The sequence below is a fragment of the Salvelinus sp. IW2-2015 genome, unplaced genomic scaffold (genome assembly GCF_002910315.2).
Source record: "Salvelinus sp. IW2-2015 unplaced genomic scaffold, ASM291031v2 Un_scaffold3505, whole genome shotgun sequence".
NCBI lineage: Eukaryota > Metazoa > Chordata > Actinopteri > Salmoniformes > Salmonidae > Salvelinus > Salvelinus sp. IW2-2015.
This window is the reverse complement of record NW_019944785.1, coordinates 35,247-61,351: the sequence shown is the minus strand read 5'-3', so window position 1 is coordinate 61,351 and position 26,105 is coordinate 35,247. Positions and strand designations below refer to the sequence as shown.

The following is a 26,105-nucleotide window of genomic DNA, read 5'->3' as shown; positions in this document are numbered from 1 at the left end:
CACTGGAATGACGATGTTACGGGATGACACTGACTGGATGAGTACTGAAACCGAATGACATACTGAATGGTGATTTGACGTCTGACGGGATGACTACTGACTGGATGACGTACGTCGCACCGGATGACGTACATTGGCGGGATGAGGTACGCCTGGCGCGGATGACCGTACGGACCGGTAGCAATCGATGATGACGTACTGACTGGATGACCTGTTATACTCGAACCGAGTGAGTACGACGGATACTATCTGACCCGGATGACGTAGCCGGGGCGCTGGGGAGTGATTGGTGGAACGCGCGTGACTCTGAGATGGAGTCCACTCCGCTGTACGGAAACCGATGACGTACCCGACCGGATGACGTACTCGACTCGGATGACATGCTGAAACCTAGTATCTCGAGGGATGAATACTGACTTGGATGACGTAAACTGAGCGATGCACTGTACGTACTGACAGGATGAGTACTGACTGCTGAACGTACTGACGGGAGTGACATAATGACTGGAATGACGTTCACTGCACTGCAGTAGAGGCAATGACCATCTGAAGTAGATACTGACGGATGACTGACTGACGATGATACGTTACTGACTAGGATGACGTACTGAGCGATGACGTACTGACTGGATGACGTACGACTCGGATGGAGCGTAGTAACGGACGGATAGACGTACTGACCGGATGACAAGTACCAGACTCGGTATGACGTCTGACCGTCAGGTAAATCGACGCTATGACTGATGGAATAGGTCTGACATGGGAATGTACGTACGGTGACGCGGATGAGTACTGAGCAGGATGACGTACTCGACCAGGATGTAAGTTATGACAGCGATGACGTACTGAAGGATGACGTCTGGACTGGAAATGACGTAACTGATGGATACTGTGATGACGTACCGTGGACCGGGATGACGTACGTGGAAGGCATCGACATACTGAGCGTGGATACGTAACCCGACCGGTGCACGTACCCCTGCCGGATACATACTGACGGATGACGACCGTAATGACTGATTGACGTACTGACTGGCATGCCGTACCACATGACGTCGACGATGGAGTGACTACGGACAGATGAGTACTGACAGCTCGTACTGACTGACTGACTGAATGAAACGGATGATTATAAATGTTACAAATATGGTTGGAATGACGAGTTTGCACGCACTCATGGCATCAATTGCTTGCACTTTATTTTTGGCTCTGTAGGCATATTACGTCCGCTACGTTTTAGGGTATATATGACTGTATGAGCTGACATGCCTCAGACGGGCATTCTTTCTGGAGGGCGTGGGGTGTTTTTTCCCGAGGCGGCTCTGTGCTGGTGGTGCCGCATGGAGAACACCAACTAATCCTGGGCAGCAGAATCACTGGTGGACGGGAATAGCCGGTATTACGGAGACTTACCTAAAATCCAACTGCGTTAGAGTTATTGTAAAGGGTGGGAAATAAAGCTTATGGGCCAGACTAGGTTGAACTTTTTGCCCTTGTTACATCTTCAATGCGCGTATGTTTCATGACCCTGTTCTATAAATACAATAGATCAAATTATGTTTATTTATACGAACGCAGAGATCAAAATTCTCAAAAGTGAAACGTGTGTTTCCAGGGTTGGGACTTATAAGTTTTTATTATTATTTAAGAGGTTATTAACCCACTGCTCCAGACCTGAACGCTAGGTGGAAGCTGCAACAGTAATAGTGATTAGATAAAATATCTATAAGTATGTAGAAGAGATTACAAAGTAGCGAATATAGACTGGAGAGATTATTTTCAACAGAAAATCCATTAAAATAGATTGACAATGACTCATGTTTTTCATTCGTAGCTCGAGTGGAAGTTTTAACCACTCGACTTGTGGATTCTTCTGTCTCTCTCTCCTCTGTCCCTCTCTCCTCTCTCTCTCTGTTCTGTCTCTGTTCTCTGTCCTGTCCTCTCTCTCTCTCTGTTTCTGTCTCTCTGTTCTCTCTCTCTGTCTGTCTCTGTTCTCTGTCTGTCCTCTCTTCTTCTCTCCTCTCTCTCTCTTCCTCTCGTCTCTCTCTCTCTCTCTCTCTCTCCTGCCTCTCTCTATCATCTCTGTCTGTTCTTCTCTCTCTCTCTGTTCTCTAGTCTGTTGTACCTCTACTATTCTCTGTCTTCTCTCTCTGTCTGTCTGTCTCTCTGTCTGTCTCTCTCTGTCTGTTCTCTCTCTCTCTGTCTGTCTCTCTCTCTCTCTGTCTCTCTCTCCTGTCGTCTTCTCTCTCTGTTGTCGTATCTCTGTCTGTACTCGTCGTCTGTCTTGTCTCTTCTCTCTCTCTGTTCTCTGTTTTCTCTTCTCTTGTCTCTATGTTCTGTTCTCTCTGTCTCTGTCCTGTCTTGTATGCACTCGTGTCTCTTGTCTGCTGTATCGTTATATCTCTCTCTCTCTCTCTCTATCTCTCTGTCTCCGCTCTCTCCTCTCTGGTAATCTCTGTTTGTATTCTCTCTCTCTCTATCTCTGTTTCCTCTCTCTGTCTCTGTCTATGTCTCTGTCTCTGTCTTCTCTGTTCGTAATCTCTCTCGTCTCTACTTTCTCTGTTTCTTCTTTCCTCTGTCTGCTGTTCTCCTGTCTTCTAATGTTCTCTCTCTCCTTCTCTCTCTCTCTCTATACTCCTCTCTCATCTCTGGTCTCTCTCTCTCTTCATCTCTCTGTCTCTCTCTCTCTCTCTCTCTTCTTCCTCTCTCTCATCTCTCTTCCTCTCTCTGTCTCATCTCTCTCTCTCTGCTCTCTAAATTCATTTAATTTAGGGGCTTTATTGGCATGGAAACTATGTTTTAATACAAAGAAAGTGAATAGATAATTAACAAAAAATGAATTAACATAAAAATGAACAGTAAACATTACACTCACAAAAGTTCAATAGAATAAAGACATGTCAAGATGTCTATTATGTCTATATACGTTTTGTAAGTATGTTGCAAATGGTTCAAGTAACAAAAGGGAAAATAAATTTGACATAAATATAGGTTGTATTATATCAATCTTTGATTTACCCAGTAGATATGGGAGTTTATCAAAATTGGATTTTTTTTAAATTCTTTGTGGATCTGTGTAATTGAGGGAAATTGTGTCTCTAATATGGTCATACATTGGCAAGCGAGGTTAAGGTAAGTGTGTGGCAGTGTGCACAAGGCACTGTCTTTCTTGAGAGCATGTCTGCCTATGGCGATTTTACTCAATAGAGAGCTATACTCACTGCAGTCTGAACATATAAGTCCAGATATTTCTTCATTTGGGGTCAGCTCACGTGGTCAAGGGTTACTGTGTTGTGGTACTCTTGTTTAGGGTCAGTCACAGTGGTCCAGGGTAACTGTGTCTAGATGATACTTACTTCTGTTTAGTGGTCAGTCCACAGTGGTCAGGTGTACTGTGTCTGTGTACTCTCCTGTTTAGGGTCAGTCAAGTGGTCAGCGTGTAACTGTGTGCTGTGTACTCTCTGTTTAGGGTCAGTCACAGTGGTCAGGTGTACTGTGTGTGCATTGTTAGGTAGTAACGTGCTACTGATGTGACTCTCTGTAGGTCAGTCACAGTGTCGGGTACTGTGTCTGTGTACTCTTGTTGTATTATCGCGGTAGCGCTTCCACTTGTCGCTACCTCGTTTGGTCATCAGGGTCCGGTTACGTGTCTGTGTACTTGTTTTAGGGTCAGTCACAGTTGGTCAGGTGTTCTGTTGTCTGTGTACTTCTGTTTAGGGTAGATGAGTAGCAGATCAGGTGTACTGTGTCTGTGTTACTCTCTGTTTAGGGTAGTCAGTAGAGTACAGTTGTACTGTGTCTAGCATGGTACTCTTGTTTTGGGTCAGTGACAGTGGTCAGGTTGTATGTGTCTGGTGTACTCTCTGTTTAGGGTCAGTCAAGTGGTCAGGTGTACTGTGTCTGTGTACCTCTGTGTTTAGGGTAGTCAACGTGGTCAGGTGTACTGTTGTCTGGGTTCTTGTTTAGGGTCAGTCACAAGTGGTCAGGTGTACCTGTGTTGTGTTACTCTGTGTTTAGGGTAGTCAAGTGGTCAGGTGTTCACTGTGTTCTGGTGGTACTCTCTTGTTTGAGGGTCAGTCCCACAGTGGTCAGGTTGTACTGTGTCGTGTACTCTCTGTTTAAGGGTACGATACACAGTGGTCAGCTGTACTGTGTCCTAGATATGATAAGTCCTCTGTTTAGCGGTCCAGTTCACAGGATGGGTCAGGTGTAAAGCTGTGGTCTGTGTACTCTCTGTTTTAGGGTCAGTCACAGTGGTCAGCGCTGTACTGTGTCTGTGTACTATATAGTCATAAAGGGTCAGTCCAGTGGTAGGTGTTACTGTGTCTGTGTACTCTCTGTTTAGGGTCAGTCAACCAGTGGTTCAGGTGTACTGTGTTCTGTGGTATCCTCTGTTTAGGCGTCCGATCCCCAGTGCGTCAGGCTGTAACTGTGTCTGTGTACTCTGTGTTTTAGGGTCAGTCACAGTGGTCAGGTGTACTGTGGTCTGTGTACTCTTCTTTGTAAATTAGGGTAGTCACAGTGGTCAAGGTGTACTGTGTCTGTGTACTCTCTGTTTAGGGTCAGTCCACAGTGAGAATCAGCTGTAGTGATAGATATACGTACGTACTACTCTTGTTTGGGTCAGTCAAGTGGTCAGCGCTGTACTGTGGTCTGTGTAATCTCTGTTTAGGGTCAGTCAACAGTGGTCAGGTGTAACTGTGTCTGGTGTAACTCTCTTGTTCTCTACGGGCCCGCCTCAGTCACAGTGGTTCAGGTGGTACTGTGTCTGTGTACTCTCTGTTTAGGCGTTTCAGTCACAGTGGATAACAGAGATAGACTACACTGATGCTCTGTGTACTCTCTGTTTAAGGTGTAAAACGTGGTCAGGATGTTGTACGATATGTGTATCTCTGTTTAGAGGTCAGTCACAGTGGTCAGTGTACTGTGTCTGTGTACTCTTTGTTTTATAAAAGGGTCAGTTCACAGTGGTCCAGGTGCTACTGTGGTCAGTCATTTGTCTGAGTAGCAACAAGGAACTAAATCAAAGAGATTTAATAAATCCATGTGTTTATATAAAATGATTTAAATCATCTCAAATAAAATAAAATAAAATGTTATTGGTCACATACACATGGTTAGCAGATGTTAATGCGAGTGCAGTGAAATCCAATGAAATCCAACTCTTTAATAATCCAATGTTTAATTTAGGTCCCTATCCAAATAAAATAAAAATGAGGCCTTCAACTTGTTGCTTTGCAATTTAGGCTACTGGAATTATTTTAGAACTGTTATTTGTGTTTTGTAATTGTTTTTATTATAGGCCTCCCCTTAAACAGAGACCATAGCTCACAGGCCTTAATATAAACTCTAAATACATGTTTAAACAGAATAGTTGAAGAAGCGCGTGCAGTGGCTGATAGGGAAAACAGATCTGGCAATATAAATAGTCTATAGATAGTCTTGACCATTTTGGACACCTTGGCTATTTCGCTCAGAACAGGCCAAGACTGAAGACCTACGTCCAATATTCATGTAGAGCCTTGGTCCAATAGGTTCCCCACTGAAGACTTAGGACCAATAGGTTATCCACTGTATCACTAAGGACTATAGGACCCAATAGGTTATCCACTGTAGACTTGGTCGAATAGGTTATCCACTGTAGACTTAGGACCAATAGGTTATCCACTGTAGACCTTGGTCCAATAGGTTCCCACTGGAAGACTTAGGACCAATAGGTTATCCACTGTAGACCTTGGTCCAATAGGTTATCCACTGTAGACTCTAGGTCCAATAGGTTATCCACTGTAGACCTTGGTCCAATAGGTTCCCCACTGAAGACTTAGGACAATAGGTTATCCACTGTAGGCCTTGGTCCAATAGGTTATCCATGTAGACTTAGGACCAATAGGTTATCCACTGTAGACCTTGGTCGAATATGTTATCCACTGTTAGACCTTGGTCCAATAGGTTAATCCACTGTAGACTTAGGACCAATAGGTTATCCACTGTAGGCTTGGTCGAATATGTTATCCACTGTAGACCTTGGTCCAATAGGTTATCACTGTAGACTTAGGACCAATAGGTTATCCACTGTAGACCTTGGTCGAATATGTTATCCACTGTAGACCTTGGTCCAATAGGTTATCCACTGTAGACTTAGGACCAATAGGTTATCCACTGTAGACCTTAGGATCCAATAGGTTATCCACTGTAGACTTAGGACCAATAGTTATCCACTGTTAGAGTTAGGACCAATAGTTATCCACTGTAGACTTAGGACTAGTTAATCACTTAGACTGGTCCAATAGGTTATCCACTGTAGACTTAGGACAATAGGTTATCCACTGTGACCCTTGTCCATTATAGGTTATCCACTGTAGACTTAGGACCAATAGGTTATCCACTGTAGACCTTGGTCGAATAATGTTATCCACTGTAGCTTGGTCGAATATGTTATCCACTGTAGGCTTGGTCCAATAGGTTATCCAACTGTAGACCTTGGTCGATAGTTATCCACTGTAGGCCTTGGTCGAATATGTTATCACTGCTAGGCCGTTGGAGTCCAACTTAGGTTATCCACTGTAGACCTTGGTCCAATAGGTTATCCACTGTAGACCTTGGTCCAATAGGTTATCCACTGTAGGCCTTGGTCGAATATGTTATCCACTGTAGGCCTTGGTCCAATAGGTTATCCACTGAAGACTTAGGTCCAATAGGTTATCCACTGTAGGCCTTGGTCCAATAGGTTATCCACAGTAGACTTAGGACCAATAGGTTTGACGCTGTGCAAACATGTCTATATAGATTTTAAAACGCTCTGGTGACAAACGTTGCTTCCCTGTTTCCTATCATCCACATGGCTGGGAGAACCTATTCAAGTAAGTAAATACATTTTCAAAAAACTATGTATTATTAGCTAACTAGCTACAGTGCAGGGTAACTCAAATGAGCTACTGACGTAGCTAGCTAGCTATCTAGCCAACTTTACATACTGTATAGATAGCTGGCTAAGTGAATTAAATATCACCATCTACCTAACTTCATATTAGTAAAAAAAAAACTCCAAATGCATTTGAGGGTAGCTAGCTAACAGCCATGGAGGAGGGTGAAAGGATAGCTGCCCCAACTGTCAAAGTGAGAGAGGAGACTATTCTGGATAGGGCAGGTACTTGTGTAGTTCCTGTCCCTAGAAATGAGGATGGAGATAATAGTAACATAATATTCAGCGCGGTGTAATTTGACTATAATGAAGTCTGTTTCTTGTGAGGTTTTCTGTCCTCAGATACAGAGAGCTGTGAAAGCCTGTCTATAGATGAAGAGGTCGCAATGAAGAGCAGTGGTTCTCAGTCCTGGTCCTGGGGATTCGAAGGGGTGCACATTTCTGTTTTTGCCTCAGCACTGCACATCTGATTGAAATGATCAAATCATCATCAAGCTTCAAGTGGTATTTATGTATTCATTTGTGATGTCATCCTTGATATGATCCTGCTATTGTCACATTCTACACATGTACATATGTGTGCCTATGCATCTATCAATCCAATGTTATCATGATTTGTTATCAGGGATATTATACTTTAGTAATCCACAATGACCTGCTACTGTAAAAGTCTAATAGTTACATTATCTTCCATATTCCTACAGATACCTTGTAACTGGAGATTCCTGCCTACAGTTACCGTGTAGGGCACTGCAAGGTTGTGTGAAGGCTACCTGTGTCCTGCGTAACTTCATGAGGATGGACTCGAGGACCAGGAGGGGATCTGCAGCTCACCGCCGTGTCCCAGAGGAGAAGTCTGCTGCTCAGCAGGATGTTTCAAGGATGGGGTCCAACAACGCAGCACGGGAGGCAATCCGTGTGCAGCAGATCTTCACCTCCTACTTCTTCGAAGAGGGTGCTGTTCCCTGGCAACACCATAGACTACACTATGCACAACCAAATGCTATTTTAAGAGCCATTCACATTGCAATAAGAGTATTCTTCCATTTACTTAGCTATGTCAACTGCAGTTATTCAATTCCCAGTTTCTCTCCCTTTGATTTCTACTTCTCAGGTGAGGGTMCTGTTTAGGTAAGGGTGTGATGTCTGWYCAAAAACAAAACAGGCTKTTTTAAGTGTAGAACAATTAGACACCCTATAACCCACACCTACACACTTGTGTATCAATCTGATTGACGGATTGTGTTGTGCAGTAAGCAGACTCAGGTGCGTAACTGTGGCTCCTTCCACCATCAAAGAATAGTCAAGAGGGCCAACCATGGAGAATAGTTAGACACTTCATTATTTCTACAGCTACGCAATATTGTTTGTCCACGTGTGTCCGTTCATGTTTTTCAGTATAAAGTACTCAGCTACTTACTGTGGACACCAGGTGAGGCCACACACACAGATTCCTGTTGAACACTGTCTCTTTAACTACCTTATTTTCTCGATAACTGTCTCTCTCCTTCACTTCATCCCTCTCCCCCCCTTCTCCCTAAATCCTSTAGGTTATATCAGCTGTGTCGGTGAACCCCTCCCGCATCTGAACTGGCTACATAGAGGGCACAGCATGATCAGAGGTGAGAGGTCACTTGGTCAGGTCAACAGGAAGTATTATTAAAGAGATGCTTTACATTGAAATACAGATAGAGATGTAGTAGTCCCAGAGTTAATGATCCAAGGTCAGTTTTGCATTTCACCTCCTGATGATTATGATGACTGACAGTGTTAGAATAAAAACAAAAAGGCTTAAACATGTTATCTCTCTCTCTTCATCTGTAGGTATGTTTTGATGTGAGAGAGGATGCCAACCCCCAGTCCTGTTATCACAACCTCACCCGCTCGAAGATAACCTTTGCGTCAACTGGGAGCCAAAGGCTGGTTAGGAGACACTATTATGTAATTGTGATGAACTGAGAGATTTTTTTAGAACAAATTCTTATTTTCAATGACAGTCTAGGAACAGTGGCTTGTTCAGGGGCAGAATGACAGATGACAGATTTTTACCTTATCAGCTCAGGGATTTGATCTAGCAATCTTTGTGGTTACTAGTCCAACACTCTAACCACTAGGCTACCTGCCGCCCCAGAATATTAGGGCAGCACTGTGATTCATTAATCATATGTTGTCTTCCCTGATCCTCTGTTCTTACCTCTTTCCCTTRCTGTATTTTACACCTCTCTCTGTTTTTATAATGTACATCAAATCAAATCAAATTGTATTAGTCATCGGCGCAGAATACAACAGTTTAGTGTACTGTTTTTCTCACCTTACAGGGAAATGCTTACTTACAAGCCCCTAACCGACAGTGCAGTTTAAAAAATATGGATAAGAATAAGAGATAAAAGTAAGAAGTAATTAAAGAGCAGCAGTAAAAAATAGCAATGATATACAGGGGGGGGGGGTGCCGGTACAGAGTCAATGTGCTGGGGCATCGGTTAGTTGAGGTAGTATGTACATGTAGGTAGAGTTAATTAAAGTGACTATGAATAGATAATAACAGAGAGTGGCAGTGGTGTGGAGAGGGGAGGGGGGGCAATGTGAATAGTCTGGGTAGTTATTTGACCAGATGTGCATTGAAGTACAGATTGAACTTGTATTTATAATATAATATTTACAATGATGATATTTATAATGCATATATTTATAACAGTATGGATAATAAACTTATTTCAATAAAGTGTTTCACATTCTCTACTGGTTGAAATGAATGTCTCTCATTTGAAATACTCCACCTATCCGGTGTTTATCAGATCAATGCAGATGAAGGAAATTAGATATTTAGATTTACTGGTTTTAGASRATTTACATGATGCATAGGACGTGTAGTGTACTGATTATTTAATTATATTTCTGTATATATAAAATGACATATCAGCCTTTAACTAGTTAAATCATGTTTCTAGTCTATTGCATAGTTACAATGTGTAACCGTAGATGATGTCCCAGGACCAAGATTGGTAAACACTGTTGAAGTGTATAATTGTAATACACACATGCAGACACAGCAGCATTCAAAGACTGGAATTTGATACTCCTGGTATTGGATATGACTGAAAAATGATCTCAAAGACATTCATACCTGAACTGTACATTTATTTGCCAAGGTAGAGTACATGATCAGTGAATATATTAAATGTACAGGCTACAATGTGGGGATCTCATGCATGGTAATAACTACATGTATATACGACTTGCGTCCTTGGCACAACATGATATTATATTCTACTCAATTCATAGGCTTCATTATTAATGTCATTCAGACTTTGTTGAAGTCGATACAACTGGCTATGATAGCTGAGGTTCATAGCTAGGTTCTGAACTAATATGTATACCAAACGTTTGGGTCCATACACAGATCGGCTAGATAGCTAGCTACACATCCAGGTATTTGTATCCTCCACTGCACAATAAGCAAGAACATAGCTAGCTAGTTACATTATTTAATCCATCTGCAGTGCTTGACAAATATCAGCAAGGCAAGCTTACAAAATTGTARATTCAARTTGCAGTAAATGRTTTAGCTAGCTAGATTKTTTWCATRCACTGTTTCKCAAGACGACAGKCTGGTTTGCTGGTTGTTTCAGGAGTCCCTAAAACATTAAACAACCAGAATAACAATTTCATACTCATGCCACAACACCCATAAAGCTAGCCAGCTAACTGGCTAATGTTAGCTAGTCAGCTAGCTTGCTAAATTGAGATTTTCGTAAATMAACTTTATGACAATAAAATATGCATAATCGTTTGTCTCTACATTAAGTAACATATTCCTCTCAACTGTAAAAAAAAAATGCATTATTCGTTATGACGCTTCTCACCGCTTTTCTTCCATTGAAAAACTAAACGGGACGTGGTGTTTCAACGCACGGCACCGCATTATGCCCCGTGTTCACTAGCAAGCAGAGGAAGAAAGAGGAGGTGGCGAGAGAGGTGTAAAAGACAGAAAGGGAAAGAGGTAAGAACAGAGGATCAGGGAATACAGCAGATGATTAATGAATCACAGTGCATCACAATTACATAATAGTGTCTCTAGTGGTGTCTCCTAACCAGTCTTGGACGCCCAGTCGGCCCGAAGGTTATCTTAAGAGCGCTGTGAGGTGGCGATGACGGGACTCGGGGTTGGCATCCTTTCTCACATCAAAACATCCTTACAGACGAGAGACAGATGGATGGCACTCCTTTAACATTTGGGCATATCCTTGCTCCGTGGGTGTCAATGTGCTTAAAGCAAATACAATGGGCTGCCCCTTCTGCAGGAGCGCTGCCCCTGGGCCTTTGTCACTTGCATCACATGGTAGGGTCATTTCCTCAGAGAGGTCAGCATAGTACCTCAGTATTGGTTGGATGGTCTGTGGGCGTGGCTTCCTCAACACGATGACGCATCGGAGCAGATTTTCTGATCTCGTGTTGAGGAAGCCACGCCCACAGAGCATCTTTATTGGTCAGCCGACGCAATGGCTCACATWCGTCAGACAGATGAGGTAAGAATTTGGCGAAGTATTTTACAAAACCAAGCAGTCGCTGCACTGCTTTTGCGTCTGTAGATGGCGCCATTTTCTGTACTGACTCCACCTTCTTGGGGTCTGGCTTCAGGCCGTCAGTTGTCAAAAGATGTCCCGTGTCTGTAAAACTTGTGAGCCTGAGGTTAACTTTGTCTTTATTCAGCTTTAGATTCATCTCCCTTTGCTCTTTGTAAGAGCTGAGTCAGGTTGTGGTCATGGTGCTGCCACTGCTTCTTCCATTGTCGCACCACCGCCGTATACCAGGAGGACATCAGCTATGACGCTTATTCCTGACAGTCCCTGAAGAGCATCATGTTGCCTGAGCTGATTTTCCTCTGCAGCTGGTTTCACTCCAGACGGTAATCTTGTCCACCGGTATCTACCAAAATGTGGTGAGGTAACTACTATCTTCATCCAAACGTACCTGCCATTACCCATTTTTTGCATCCATAACCGAAAAGATTTTCGGTTTTACCAGGCTTGGCAGTACCTCCTCAATGGTAATGTGCCTTACRGAAGGCTTTGTTCAGGGCACTTGGATCGAGGCAGACTCTTTATTTTGCCAGGTTTTTCCACCACAACCATGTTGCTTATCCACTTAGTAGGTTTGGTGACCTTCGTAATGACATCCTGTTCCTCCATTGAAATCAACAGCTTTTAGTATCTTTTCCRTCAGGGGATTCGGCAGGGAAGCTGTTGAATTTTAGATAAATGTTTCTTTTTTCTGCACAGAATTTGCATATAACCCCATGTGCTGGGCATTTGGCTCTTGCTTGTGTTGATCCATGCACCCATCTTTAGTATTTTCCCGCCTTGCATCACTGTCCGATCAATAATGTTTCCATTTTTTTATCGACGTGGTCTCTGWATTTGTTCTGTGTGGCATAATTGACAGATCCTGCTTGTTCAGGGACAGTGTTCATCTTTTTTTAACTGGATCTGCGTCTGTTTGCTCTGCATATATCTATGGCTTCAGTCAACGTAAACCGTAGGCCGTAGGAGGGCAACAACCCAGCAGCAGGACCGCTACCTCCGCCTTTGTGCAAGGAGGAGCACTGCCAGAGCCCTGCAAAATGACCTCCAGCAGGCCACAAATGTGCATGTGTCTGCTCAAACGGTCAGAAACAGACTCCATGAGGGTGGTATGAGGGCCCGACGTCCACAGGTGGGGGTTGTGCTTACAGCCCAACACCGTGCAGGACGTTTGGCATTTGCCAGAGAACACTAAGATTGGCAAATTGCCACTGGCGTGTGCTCTTCACAGACGAAAGCAGGTTCACACTGAGCAACATGAGCACATGTGACAGACGTGACAGAGTCTGGAGACCATGGAGAACGTTTCTGCTGCCTGCAATATCCTCCAGCAATGACCGGTTTGGGGTGGGTCAGTCATGGTGTGGGGAGACATTTCTTTGTGGGGCCGCACAGCCCTCCATGTGCTCGCCAGAGGTAGCCTGACTGCCATTAGGTACGAGATGAGATCCTCAGACCCTTTGAGACCATATGCTGACACATGCACATTGTGTGCCTCTGAGGTCATTTTGCAGGGCTCTGGCAGTGCTCCTCCTTGCACAAAGGCGGAGGTAGCGGTCCTGCTGCTGGTTGTTGCCCTCCTACGTCCTCCTCCACGCTCCTGATGTACTGGCCTGTCTCCTGGTAGCGCCTCATGCTCTGGATACTACGCTGACAGACCAGCAAACCTTCTTGCCACAGCTCGCTATTGATAGTGCCATCTGGATGAGCTGCACTACCGAGCCACTTGTGTGTGGGTTGTAGACTCCGTCTCATGCTACCACTAGAGTGAAAGCACCGCAGCATTCAAAAGTGACCAAACATGATCCGGAGGCAGAGGAAACTGAGAAGTGGTCTGTGGTSACCACCTGCAGAACCACTCCTTTATTGGGGATGTCTTGCTAATTGCCTATAATTTCCACCTTTTGTCTATTCCATTTGCTCAACAGCATGTGAAATTTATTGTCAATCAGTGTTGCATCCTAAGTGGACAGTTTGATTTCACAGAAGTGTGATTGACTTGGAYTTACATTGTGTTGTTTAAGTGTTCCCTTTATTTTTTTGAGCAGTGTATATCCTGGACCGGTGCCCCACTAGCGCCATCTCTGGGTTGGCATTATGCCCATTATATTAACAGGCATAATCTACTGTACACATTATGGAAACTACCTTTTTAACGGTGTTATGTACAGTCTGTATCGCAAGACTTTGGTCACATGACTTGTGTTCAAAAATGTTCCTTGTAGAGCTGTTCGTAAAAAAAAAAAAAATGCACGCCAATGGTTTAATGAAAACCTAGTGCCCTTTTTCGACACACTGAAGCTCTCTGTAGTCTGCTGCTCTCTGTAGTCTGCTGCATATGGCAGACCAAGTTTAGGAATAAATGATATCCAGACAAGCATCGATCTACTTTTTTATTGTGATAATAAAATCAGATAAGGGCTTTAAAAAAACATATWTWTTTTTTTAAAGAGTTAAAATAAAATTGTAGCTACAAGGACAAACTCCAAAGTCAATCTACAGAAGAAACAGTAGATATATATATATTTTTTTAAGACATACTGGTAAATCAAAACAATTAAAAACACATTTACATTCATTCACGTAGCCTATAAAACGACAGTGCATTGTCATGTCAGTTTAACACAAAATAAAGGTTGTCCACAGACACACCTAAAAAAAAGGCACAAGTAGCCTACAACAGAGATTGTCATGAAGTGGAACATTCCCTTTCTGCACCCTGTTGCACATTTCTACCAAACCCAGAAAACAAATACCTATCTTTGTTTTTTTTGGTCCTTATTGCTGAACATAATGAGTCTCCTTCATATTTGCCTCAAGTAGCTGAAAAGGATATAACCAAATGTTTGGTTTGTTTTTCTAATCTTTAATTTAAAAAAAAGGAGGCCATTGTTGATAGAGATACTGCAGAGCCGCTGTTTATTGCACATTCAAGATAGCTCGGCTTCAGCTGACTCACACAATTCAACCAGTGTCAGAGTCCTAAAAAGAATCACATTTCAAACCCCTGAAACTTACATTTTAAAAACATTAACACAGTCATTATATCTTAACGTATAATAATTAAAAACTGCTTTTATGTACACCGCCTCTCACACCACTCCCTCTAGTTTCAGGACCCAGCCTTGTCCCGGGGAAACTGGCATGATGTCAGGCATGAGTACCACCAGTCCGGTCGGTACCGTTGCTACCCACTTCAGAGGTACGGACGGGTCGTCCAGTATAGTGACCTGAGGAGACAGAAAATAATTCAGTTATAGCATCACAGGTGCTGCCTTTAACATATTTGTACCTTACGGGACCGAATGCACAATGGACTCTTCAAAAACACAACATGTGACGAACCATAAGCGTGTAATACTGTGTGTGGTGTACTTACATTAGTGGCCTTAGAGGTTTTGGGTGCTGCGAGGTCAAACAGAAGTTTGGAAGGCCATTCCAGCAGTATGGCATAGACCGTGTTGTTCTTTGAGGTGTACCTATGGAAGGAGATATACACACACACACAGTCAGGACCTGTTTTAAGACTCAGGACGGCAGTTGACCACTAGATGGCAGTAAAAGCCCAGTCTGTTAATAATTACATTACAGTAGTTAACAATAAAGAAGTAGTAACTTGACTCATGCCTGTCCAAGATTGATCCATTATTCCACATTTCAGTTTAGAAATCTATGCATTGCCTCCCACCAGACTATAGAGGTGTATTGTATTGTCTCCTACCAGACTGTATTGTATTGTCTCCTACCAGACTGTATTATATTGTCTCCCACCAGACTGTATTGTAGTTGTTCCTACCAGACCTGTATTGTATTGTCTCCTACCAGACTGTATTGTATTGTCTCCTACCAGACTGTATGTATTGTCTCCTACAGACTGTATTGTATTGTCTCCTACCAGACTGTATTGTATTGTCTCCTACCAGACTGTATTGTATTGTCTCCTACCAGACTGTATTGTATTGTCTCCTACCAGACTGTAATTGTATTGTCTCCTACCAGACTGTATGTATTGTCTCCTACCAGATGTATGTATTGTCTCCTACCCAGACTGTATTGTATAGTCTCCTACCAGACTGTATTGTATAGTCTCCTACCAGACTGTATTGTATTGTCTCCTACCAGACTGTATTGTATTGTATCCTACCAGACAGGCACGGTGGTGTTCTCCCCCTGGAGCCTCCAGGGTTTGGAGGAGTAGATGGCCTCTCCGTTGACCCCCAACCAGGCCCCCATGCCCCTCAGCCTCTCCTCAAACACTGGGGGGATCATACCATCCGACATGGGGCCTATGTTCAGCAGGTAGTTACCACCCAGGGCCACCACATACACCATGTCCTGATGAAACAACAAGAGATCGGTGGATGCTTACTCAAGAGAGACACAGGTAGTATACAGACACATGATACGAGGTAGTTTATTGACAACACTGTTTATGAAACAGAGAGAAGACACCCCTAGTCATCAGCGTGCAGAAAGAGAGAGACAGAGAGCGAGAGACAGAATATCCTGATCTTCTTTTTTTTTACAAAGTGAGCAGAAAAGAAGTGGACATAGCTCATTGAACAAGCTATAGTCAGATTAGTCCACAAGGAGAGAAGCAAAGCCCAACAACAAAAAGCACTCCAAATTATTCAAACTGTGCCCCAGTTTTGTTTTGTCCCCTCGGTATGATTTCACTTCCTGTGACCTCTAACCGTTATGATGGTGGGCAGGTCCATCAGCTCGAAGAGTTTCATGTTTCTTCGGTAACCCCAGGAGCGGTTGTCGATGGACTGGCATTTCTCCCACTTGTGGTTTGGCAGAGAGCCTGGCGTGAACCTGAGAGTGAAGATATATTTTAAAAAACACACACACAACACACTGGTTCAAAATGTGTGCAGGTCTGATATGGTGCCAAGGATGATGGTCGGTTTCTGTAGTCCATGTGTAAATCCTACATGATTGAACGGTTGTAGGCAGAGTCTAGGAAGATTCCACCTAATTAGAGAAGGTGGGGATATTAACGTATGTCTAATGCCATAGAGATTATATATAAATAAGAAAGATACATACAGTACATGTATCTACCTGACTATTAGTTGCTCTGAATAAGAGTGTCTGCTAAATTACCAAAATGTAATGTAAAACGGGTTGGAACCAGTTCAAGGAACAGAAATAGGAACGAAAGTGATCCATACTGTACCCGGAACAGAACCTTTATTTTTTTTAAAGCATGAGAAACCAGTTAATAACATTCTTATACATTTTAGTCATTTTTCTCAGGTCCCACAAAAATAATTATGCAACAAATGCTTACACAAAGCCCTTCCTCTGTCACTCAGAATTGTATTTATTTTACTAGGCAAGTCAGTTAAGAACAAATTCTTATTTACAATGACGGCCTAGGAACAGTGGGTTAATTGCCTTGTTCGGGGGCAGAACGACAGATTTTTACCTTGTTGCTAGATCGAATCCCTGAGCTGACCTTTCAGTAACTGGCAGAAACTTCTTCCAGGATCTCTGCCTGAAGGCTGGAAATCTTAGCCAGTGTGTGTGTGTGTGTGTGTGTGTGTGTGTGTGTGTGTGTGTGTGTGTGTGTGTAGGCTACCGGCCCTCCAAAACATGTAGTCTACTAACGTTAAAATCGTCATTCAGAGGATAGAGATTGGATTCACTTTTTTTTCAATGCTAGTTAAGGATACTATAGGCATAGTTAATAAATCCAATGTGAAATGTAATAACTACAAAAAGTTAAGACGTCTTTTTAATTCTTGCACACACACAAGCTTGTTTGCTAGCTAGCTCAAAGGACGTTCACAGTTCCCCCAAAGAAGCTGCTCGTCCTAGGTATAAATCTGTAGGTCCTAATTCAGATAATACATGTCATAACAACAAGATGCCCAGCGCTTCAACCCCCTCTCCCGACCCTGAGAAATGTCAGTCGCATCTTGTGCCATAGGCTACACTTGTCTGTCCATCACACATGTCAACAACTAGCCAAACTAGTTCGTGAAGTAATTTAATGAATGTAAAAAAAAATATTTTTTTAAATGATTTCACAGGTTAAAAGAGGAACAGATAGGAACTAATTAAAACCGGTATTTTTGGGGGGGGGGGGGTTTATTGTGGCATTACTGTTATGTTTATCTAGTGTATCTATGGATTTAATTAAAGTCATATGATGTACTGATGAGGCGTGCTCCCTCTGCTAGATCACTTCCCCTTTTGTCCACGTGACTGACTCATGGTGTTGGATTTACAGACAAAACACTGTCATTCCACTTAGCAGTAGACTGAACTAAGCTGGAAGAGACGAGCAGGACAAATGGTTTTGGTTCCTTTTAGAAAACAGTATCGAGACAATGAGCATTGAGAAACGGAACGACAAAACCTTACCACAGGCCAACTGCAGTTTCTGTTCCACAGTTCCATAGTCCTTTGAAAGTGTTTGTTTGTGACACCACCCAAAGGGGGGGCTGTATGTTTTTTTTTCATATAAACTGAGACAACTCTTCTTCGTTGGTTGAGAGCCCATACACCATTGAGGTGATGTTTAACCAGTCACATTTTCACAAAATCTTAATACAAATTTAAAAAGTTGTTTGAAGAATCTAGCCTCTCTTCTTTCTGGTTAGAATTTCCTCGACAGGGTCGAACTGGTTCAGGACTTTGTTTTGCTGGTTCTGGACAGAACAATAAAAATAAAGTGGTTCTGCTCAGAATGAAACGATTGGAAAATAATTGTGGATCCAACCCCTGAACGTCAGTGCCTAAAGAGATATGATCTAGGTTTCAGTGTTGGTGCTCGAGGGTAGTCTACCTGTCTGCACAGTTGTAGTAGCCTCCATGTTTACAGTAACAACCATTCCCCCATCTGTCATTGACCACCACAAAGTCCTGGGGAAGTAGATTGAAATCAATAGTCAGTGTTGTTCTGGGTTAACAAAAAGAGGCAGTAGTGTAGATCATATTTACAAAGACTCAACCTTTGTCCTAATGAGTTTCAGACAACAAAAAGAGAACTAAAAGGTGAATGAGTTCTCTTGTATCTAGTTAAATGTGATCAGGTGCATCTTATGACACATATCACATGACATACATAGTTCTAACTCCACCCCCTAACTAACATATAGGTCAGGTGACACACAGTTCTAACTCCACCCCCTAACTAACATATAGGTCAGGTGACACAGTTCTAACTCCACCCCCTAAACTACACTAGGTTGCAGGTGACACACAGTTCTAACCCCCCCCCCCTAACTGCCATATAGGTCAGGTGACACAGTTCTAACTCCCCCCCCCCCCCCCCCCCCCCCTAACTGACATATAGGTCAGGTGACACACAGTTCTAACCCCCCCCTAACTCCATATAGGTCAGGTGACACAGTTTCTAACTCCCCCCCCCCCCCCTAACTGACATATAGGTCAGGTGACACAGTTCTAACTCCACCCCCTAACTGACATATAGGTCAGGTGACACAGTTCTAACTCCACCCCCTTACAAAGATATAGGTCAGGTGACACATCACATGACACACAGTGCTAACTCAGTGTCACAACATCAGCTAGTACCTAGACAAGAACTGGTAAAAACAAATGTCAATCATTTGTCAGATCTCTATTGGCCCTGGTCAAAAGTAACACACTACAAAGTGAATAGGGTAGCAATTGGGACACCCTCCATTTTGCATCTTCCCTCAGCCTCGCTCACCTTGATAGGACTGTCGTTGTAGAGCCAGGCCAGAAATTCTGTTGAGTTCCAGTAGGTGTCAGGAGCTTCCCAATCCCCATCGGACCAGATCAGCTCTGGCTTGTAGGTCATCACCAGGTTAACCAGCTCAGGAAGAGCCTTCCGGAAGACAAACTCCTGGGTCTTGTACCCAGAAGCTCTGTCCTTCAGGTAGAGTGGATGAAACCACTCATACAGGGAGTGGTACAGGCCAAAGTGCAGTCCCTTCCTATGGAAACAGAATGTATGCTGTTATGACCGGAGATTCCACAAACCAACCAGGCCCCGTATTCCCAAAGCGTCTCAGACTAGGAATGTCAACCCCCCCCTCCCCTCCTCCCAAGTCAACACTGATCCTAGAACCTAGATAGTCAAATCAAATTCTAATTTTATTGGTCACATACATATCGTTAGCAGATGTTATTGTGAGTGTAGCGAAATGCTAGTAAATGTCTGAGAAACATTGAGAATGTCTGGGAAGCAGTGAAAATGACTGGGAAGCATTGAGAATACAAGCCTTGGTTTCCAAACCAGTCTAACCAGAGTAACCTGATCCAGGGCAACACAGTCATGTAGTGGTGAAAGAGACTCTGGGGTGTGGTTTCCCCTAGGTACAGATCTAGGATCAGTTTTCCCCTCCGCCTAACCTTAACCGTTAGAGACGGAGGGAGATATGATAAACTGACTCGAGATCAGTGTCTAAGGGGCAACTTGTCCTACCTCTTGCGTACGGCAGCTGCCAGGTCTCCCACCAGGTCTCTGTGTGGTCCAGTGTCCACTGAGTTCCAGTTCCAGGAGTCTGCAGACGGCCAGTTACAGAAGCCCTCGTGATGCTTGGATGTGAACACCACATACCTGCCAATGAGGTGAAAAGCTGTTGTATGCACAGTGTACAGTATTCCAGAGGGGCTGGGCATTGAGAATGTCATCAGCTCACAAGAAGAAGAAAAATTAAGTCTGGCCAGTGGCTAATTTGAATTTAGGCGCATTTGGACAAACTAAGCAGTCGGTTCCTAGACCCGTTTCAACTTTTCACGACAATTTATACTAAAAATAGCCAACAGGTACAGTGCATCCTTATGTGTAACGCCTCGATCACATCGACACTGTCACGCATTTTTTGGTACACCAGAAGTACATTAATTTCCAATGGAAAGCTGTGTTTATCGAACGTATGCATCAAACTGTGTGTAAAGACGGTTTGACCGAAATAGTAGTAGAACGTGTATGTTGATGTTTTGTTGCACACATATTCAGATGTTGCGTTCCATTTTGCGCTATAAAACTGTCGGTGTGATTGAGGCGTTCAACATGCAACCCATATAAAATACTTAGATAGCGTTCGTGCACTCTTGTGTTGAGTAGCCTAGTTGAATAAGTATGCCATTGGTTAATAAATAAACTTTAGTCTGTGACTTACTTGGCTCCAGAAGCTTCAAATATATCAGCCCACTCATCAGGGTCGAAGAACTGCGCTTTGAAATCGTGCGCAAAATCTGCGTATGTAAAACCCACAGGATAGTTTTTCTTCATAAACTCAACCTCGTCTGCTCTATGTGCGCCTCTCCACGACTGCCAGAACCACTCACTGAACTGGCCGTACCCGGGCACGGAGAATACCCCCCAGTGAACGAAAATACCGATCTTCGCCTCGTCGTACCACACCGGTAGCGGTCGGGAGTCGATACTTGTCCAATTGGCCGTATACCGCACTCCATTTCCCGACGAGATTGCAACCACTGCAACTAGTAACAAACAACTCAGAACCAAAGAGGCCATTTTCAGTTCTTTCAGAAACAACTGAAGTTGATGAAGTGACACAAACGGCGCTGGCATAGAGCCCTTAAATCCACTTTGTAGTCAAATGATTGCCCATTATGAAGAGAGGCACTCACATGACTTGTTTCTGTGCGGTTGGGGTGAAAACACCTGTGTGACGATAGCGACAACAAGGATTAGCCACAATAGTGACATTTGGGCTTTGCCTTTAAAATAAAAGTCCCCAATTGAAAGTGATTCAAACGATACAAATAGTGTAATCATGCCATATTTGGACTAGATAATACTAAACAAGATCAGAATGTTATTATATAAATTCAACAAAATACAATAGTTAGTTAATTTTACCAAAAAACTTAAGCTCCATAGGTAAGGCTGTACATTGCAATATGTATTATTATTATTTATGTTTAACCTTTATTTAACTAGGCAGGTCAGTTAAGAACCAATTCTTATTTACAATGACGGCCTACCCCAGCCAAACCCGGACGACGCTGGGCCAATTGTGCAATATGAATGTTCAATACAAAGTAGGTTGACTGGTGAGCTAATTAAGTGGTGAAGCCCTCGAAGCCGGTGTTTGGAGGATATATTGTCACAGGTGCTATAAGTAAATCAATCAATTAATCAAATGTATTTATAAAGCCCTTCTTACATCAACCGATGTCCCAAAGTGCTGTATAGAAACCCAGCCTAAAACCCCAAACAGCAAGCAATGCAGGTGTAGAAGCACGGTGGCTAGGAAAAACTCCCTAGAAAGGCCAAAACCTAAGAAGAAACCTAGAGAGGAACCAGGCTATGAGGGGTGGCCAGTCCTCTTCTGGCTGTGCCGGGTGGAGATAATAACAGAACATGGCCAAGATGTTCAAATGTTCATAGATGACCAGCAGGGTCAAATAATAATAATCACAGTGGTTGTAGAGGGTGCAACAGGTCAGCACCTCAGGAGTAAATGTCAGTCAGAGCCGAACATTGAGAGTATCTCTACCGCTCCTGCTGTCTCTAGAGAGTTGAAAACAGCAGGTCTGGGACAGGTAGCACGTTCGGTGAACAGGTCAGGGTTCCATAGCCGCAGGCAGAACAGTTGAAACTGGAGCAGCAGCACGACCAGGTGGACTGGGGACAGCAATGAGTCATCAGGCCAGGTAGTCCTGAGGCATGGTCCTAGGGCTCAGGTCCTCCGAGAGAAAGAGAGAATTAGAGAGAATTAGAGAGGACACCAGATAAGACAGGAGAAATACTCCAGATATAACAGACTGACCCTAGCCCCCCGACACATAAACTACTGCAGCATAAATACTGGAGGCTGAGACAGGAGGGTCCAGGAGACACTGTGGACCCGTCCGACGATACCCCCGGACAGGGCCAAACAGGCAGGATATAACCCCATCCACTTTGCCAAAGCACAGCCCCCACACCACTAGAGGGATATATCTCCAACCACCAACTTACCATCCTAAGACAAAGCTGAGTAAACCGTCCAATATTTTCTCCAAACACCGGCTTCCAGGGCATTATCACTTTTATACAACGGGTTACCAACATATTCAAACAATGATTGACATTTTCATTTAAAAAAAACGTTATTTAGCTCAATTCAATCATACTCTTTCATCCTTCCACATGATATAGTCCCGACACAAATCTAGGGTTGCTACCCAAACCGGCTGGTCGTTCATTCTATCGGTTCGGTTAACAGAGACGCGACCCAGTCGTTCAGTCTTTTTGATTTGTCTCTATGGACGCGACCCAGTCGTTCGTTCTAAATGTTCCATTGCCATACTGGCTGGCAACATTCTTATACCTTGCTTGCTAGCCAGCCAACTACATCTAATTTACAGTCACGTCAAAAAGTGCAGCCAGAATAACAGCAAAGTAGCTGCGTTCGCATTTGTTTAAACTGTTTTCCAACGAACATTTATTTGTATACATCCATAACAATGAGCTAATGAGTTGCGATTTGGCCTGTCATAGAAAATGTGTTCTCTCGTCAGGACACTGTTGTTCAGAGGAGCTAGCTAACACAGCCAACAACACAGCCAACAACACAGCTAACACAATCACTTCAAACTGACGCTGGAACGACAGCAAACTAACTGCACTTGGTTTCGTTTAACTTTTTTTTTTTCAATTTAAATTTCTATGTTTATATCCATAAAAATGATGCCAACTGATTCATGATTTTGACTGGCTGAGAAACGCTGCCTGTCTGTCTCGTCCCGACACGTTCATTATCAGGACAGCTAGAGATCATATTTGAATATTGAAACAATGTTGCAAATGTCGGAGAGAGACAGTAAGGTTTATAAAAATCTCAGCTGTTGAAAACTAAATATTAGTCTAAAAGAAATGTGAGATAATGTTAGATGATTTTTATAGTGGAGATCAAGTTTATAAATTGCCTGGCTGGGCTGTGTTGTGGCATTTTCTGTATTACCAAATGAGGAGAGTTACAAACCACACACCAGTCAGAATTATACTTAAACTTAATCTTTTATAATATGAGCTTTACAGTAGCCCTTTGACTCTCAGATCAATTCAGTGTCATAATGAATTTTGAGAGTCCCTACAGAAGAATACAAAGATATTTTATAGCCAAGATACACCCCTCTCATACTTACATGATGAACCACAGATCTTAGGAACAGTTCACAAAGGTTAAGATTCGTATGAAAGATATCTAGAAAACATAGCAGACAGTTACTGCTGTGTCAACCGTTCTCATTGTGAAGACCAGTGTCTGACTCCCTCCTACTCCAAACTGGAACCTGTCTCACCCTGGTACGGTATAGCAAAAAAAAACATTACCTTTACTATCTGGAATGCTCTTGAGGCTTCATTACCCAAAGACATCGTAAATCTCCTCTGTCAGTGCTATCTCATAGAGGCCCATCCTCAGTGGAACACACACACACACAATAGTGGACAGAATCCTGTATTCTGTCGAATAAAACAACCATTCTAATGCATTACAAAGATTACAATATAATCTTACAAGCACTATAACATAATCTTGCAATTTTCCACGACAGCTGATGAGACAGTGGAATGCACAGTCAGATGGAACAGAGTAAATAGGCATTTTAACTTCGTAGATTTAGCCGGTGGTAACTTGTGGAACAGACACCGGCTGGAATGTGGGTTTTAACCAATCAACATTCAGGATTAGATCCACCAGTTGAATAATGTGGATCATTTCACAGTGGTTTCAGTCCCGCAATAAGACGCTAAGTATTTGTGAAAACTAGTCAGTTCTGTTCTGTCGGTGTCAGTGAGTAGGCTGATAACCCATATCGTGGACCCAACGTCCATAGGTAAGGCTGTACATTGAAATATGAACGTTGAATATGCACAATAGGTTGACTGGGGAGGTGATTTCCCCACAGCTAAAGTTCCCTAATATACGCTACGACACTAATTTCTGTCAACTCCACAGAATTGTAATCTGTGGGTTTCACTGAATAGGCTGACACACATTGCATATAGGTATGCCAGCAAAACAATTCTAATACATCCAGTGTAATTAAAAATTAATTATTGTATTTTGTTGAATTTATAATAATATAAATTATATATAATAATAATAATATATAACATATATAATAATAATATATATATATAATAATAATACGATCTTGTTTAGCATGATCTAGTCCAAATATGGTTTTATTCCACTATTTGTATCCTTTTGAATCCCTTTCAATTGGGGACTTTTATTTTGAAGGCGAACTGCAAAATAAACTGTTGTGGCTCCTCCTTATTGTCACTAGCTTCACACAGGTCTGAAAACACTGACTAAGCAGGTTCTGCAGGAAACTGTATTTTATGAACAAGTTATGAATGGATAACTTCTCTATACATAAGCTAACACACAGTTTGTTAGAATTTTACAATGACTGGATTGTAGGTAGGGGAGAGTGGGGTAGATTAAGACAAAGGGATAGATTATATAGATATTACTAGTCATATATACAGGGAGAGTGGGGTAGATTAAGACAAAGGGAAGATTATATAGATATTACTAGTCATATGTACAGGGGAGTGGGGTAGATTAGACAAAGGGATAGATTATATAGATATTACTAGTCATATGTACAGGGAGATGGGGTGATTAAGACAAAGGGATATATAGATATTACTAGTCATATGTACAGGGAGAGTGGGGTAGATTAAGACAAAGGGAAATATAGATATTACTAGTCATATGTACAGGGAGAGTGGGTAGATTAAGACAAAGGATAGATATATAAGATATTACTTCATATGTACAGGGAGAGTGGGGTAGATTAAGACAAAGGGATAGATTATATAGATATTACTAGTCATATGTACAGGGAGAGTGGGGTAGATTAAGACAAAGGGATAGATTATATAGTATTACTAGTCATATGTACAGGAGAGTGGGGTAGATTAAGACAAAGGGATAGATTATATAGATATTACTAGTCATATGTACAGGGAGAGTGGGGTAGATTAAGACAAAGGGAAATATAGATATTACTAGTCATATGTACAGGGAGAGTGGGGTAGATTAAGACAAAGGGATAGATTATATAGATATTACTAGTCATATTGTACAGGGAGAGTGGGGTAGATTAAGACAAAGGGATAGATTATATAGATATTACTAGTCATATGTACAGGGAGAGTGGGGTAGATTAAGACAAGGGATAATATAGATATTACTAGTCATATGTACAGGAGAGTGGGGTAGATTAAGACAAGGATAGATTATATAGATATTACTAGTCATATGTACGGGAGAGTGGGGTGATTAAGACAAAGGGATAGATTATATAGATATTACTAGTCATATGTACAGGGAGAGTGGGGTAGATTAAGACAAAGGGATAGATTATATAGATATTCTAGTCATATGTACAGGGAGAGTGGGGTAGATTAAGACAAGGGATAGATTATATAGATATTACTAGTCATATGTACAGGGAGAGTGGGGTAGATTAAGACAAAGGGATAGATTATATAGATATTACTAGTCATATGTACAGGGAAGTGGGGTAGATTAAGACAAAGGGAAATATAGATATTACTAGTCATATGTACAGGGAGAGTGGGTAGATTAAGACAAAGGGATAGATTATATAGATATTACTAG

The 26,105-nt window shown here is 42.5% G+C and overlaps 1 protein-coding gene across 1 annotated transcript; it reads right to left on the bottom strand.

Moving 5' to 3' along the window:
* Positions 1-14,379: 14,379 nt before the first annotated feature.
* On the bottom strand, positions 14,380-21,177 carry LOC112076000 (tissue alpha-L-fucosidase). The gene is made up of 8 exons (XM_024142900.2): positions 20,631-21,177; positions 19,931-20,065; positions 19,193-19,439; positions 18,302-18,378; positions 16,197-16,320; positions 15,647-15,837; positions 14,882-14,981; positions 14,380-14,732 (listed from the first exon to the last, which is right to left on the bottom strand). Exons 1-8 carry the CDS (start codon positions 21,044-21,046, stop codon positions 14,595-14,597), a joined length of 1,428 nt encoding a protein of 475 aa, XP_023998668.1. The 5' UTR covers positions 21,047-21,177; the 3' UTR covers positions 14,380-14,594.
* Positions 21,178-26,105: the final 4,928 nt, after the last annotated feature.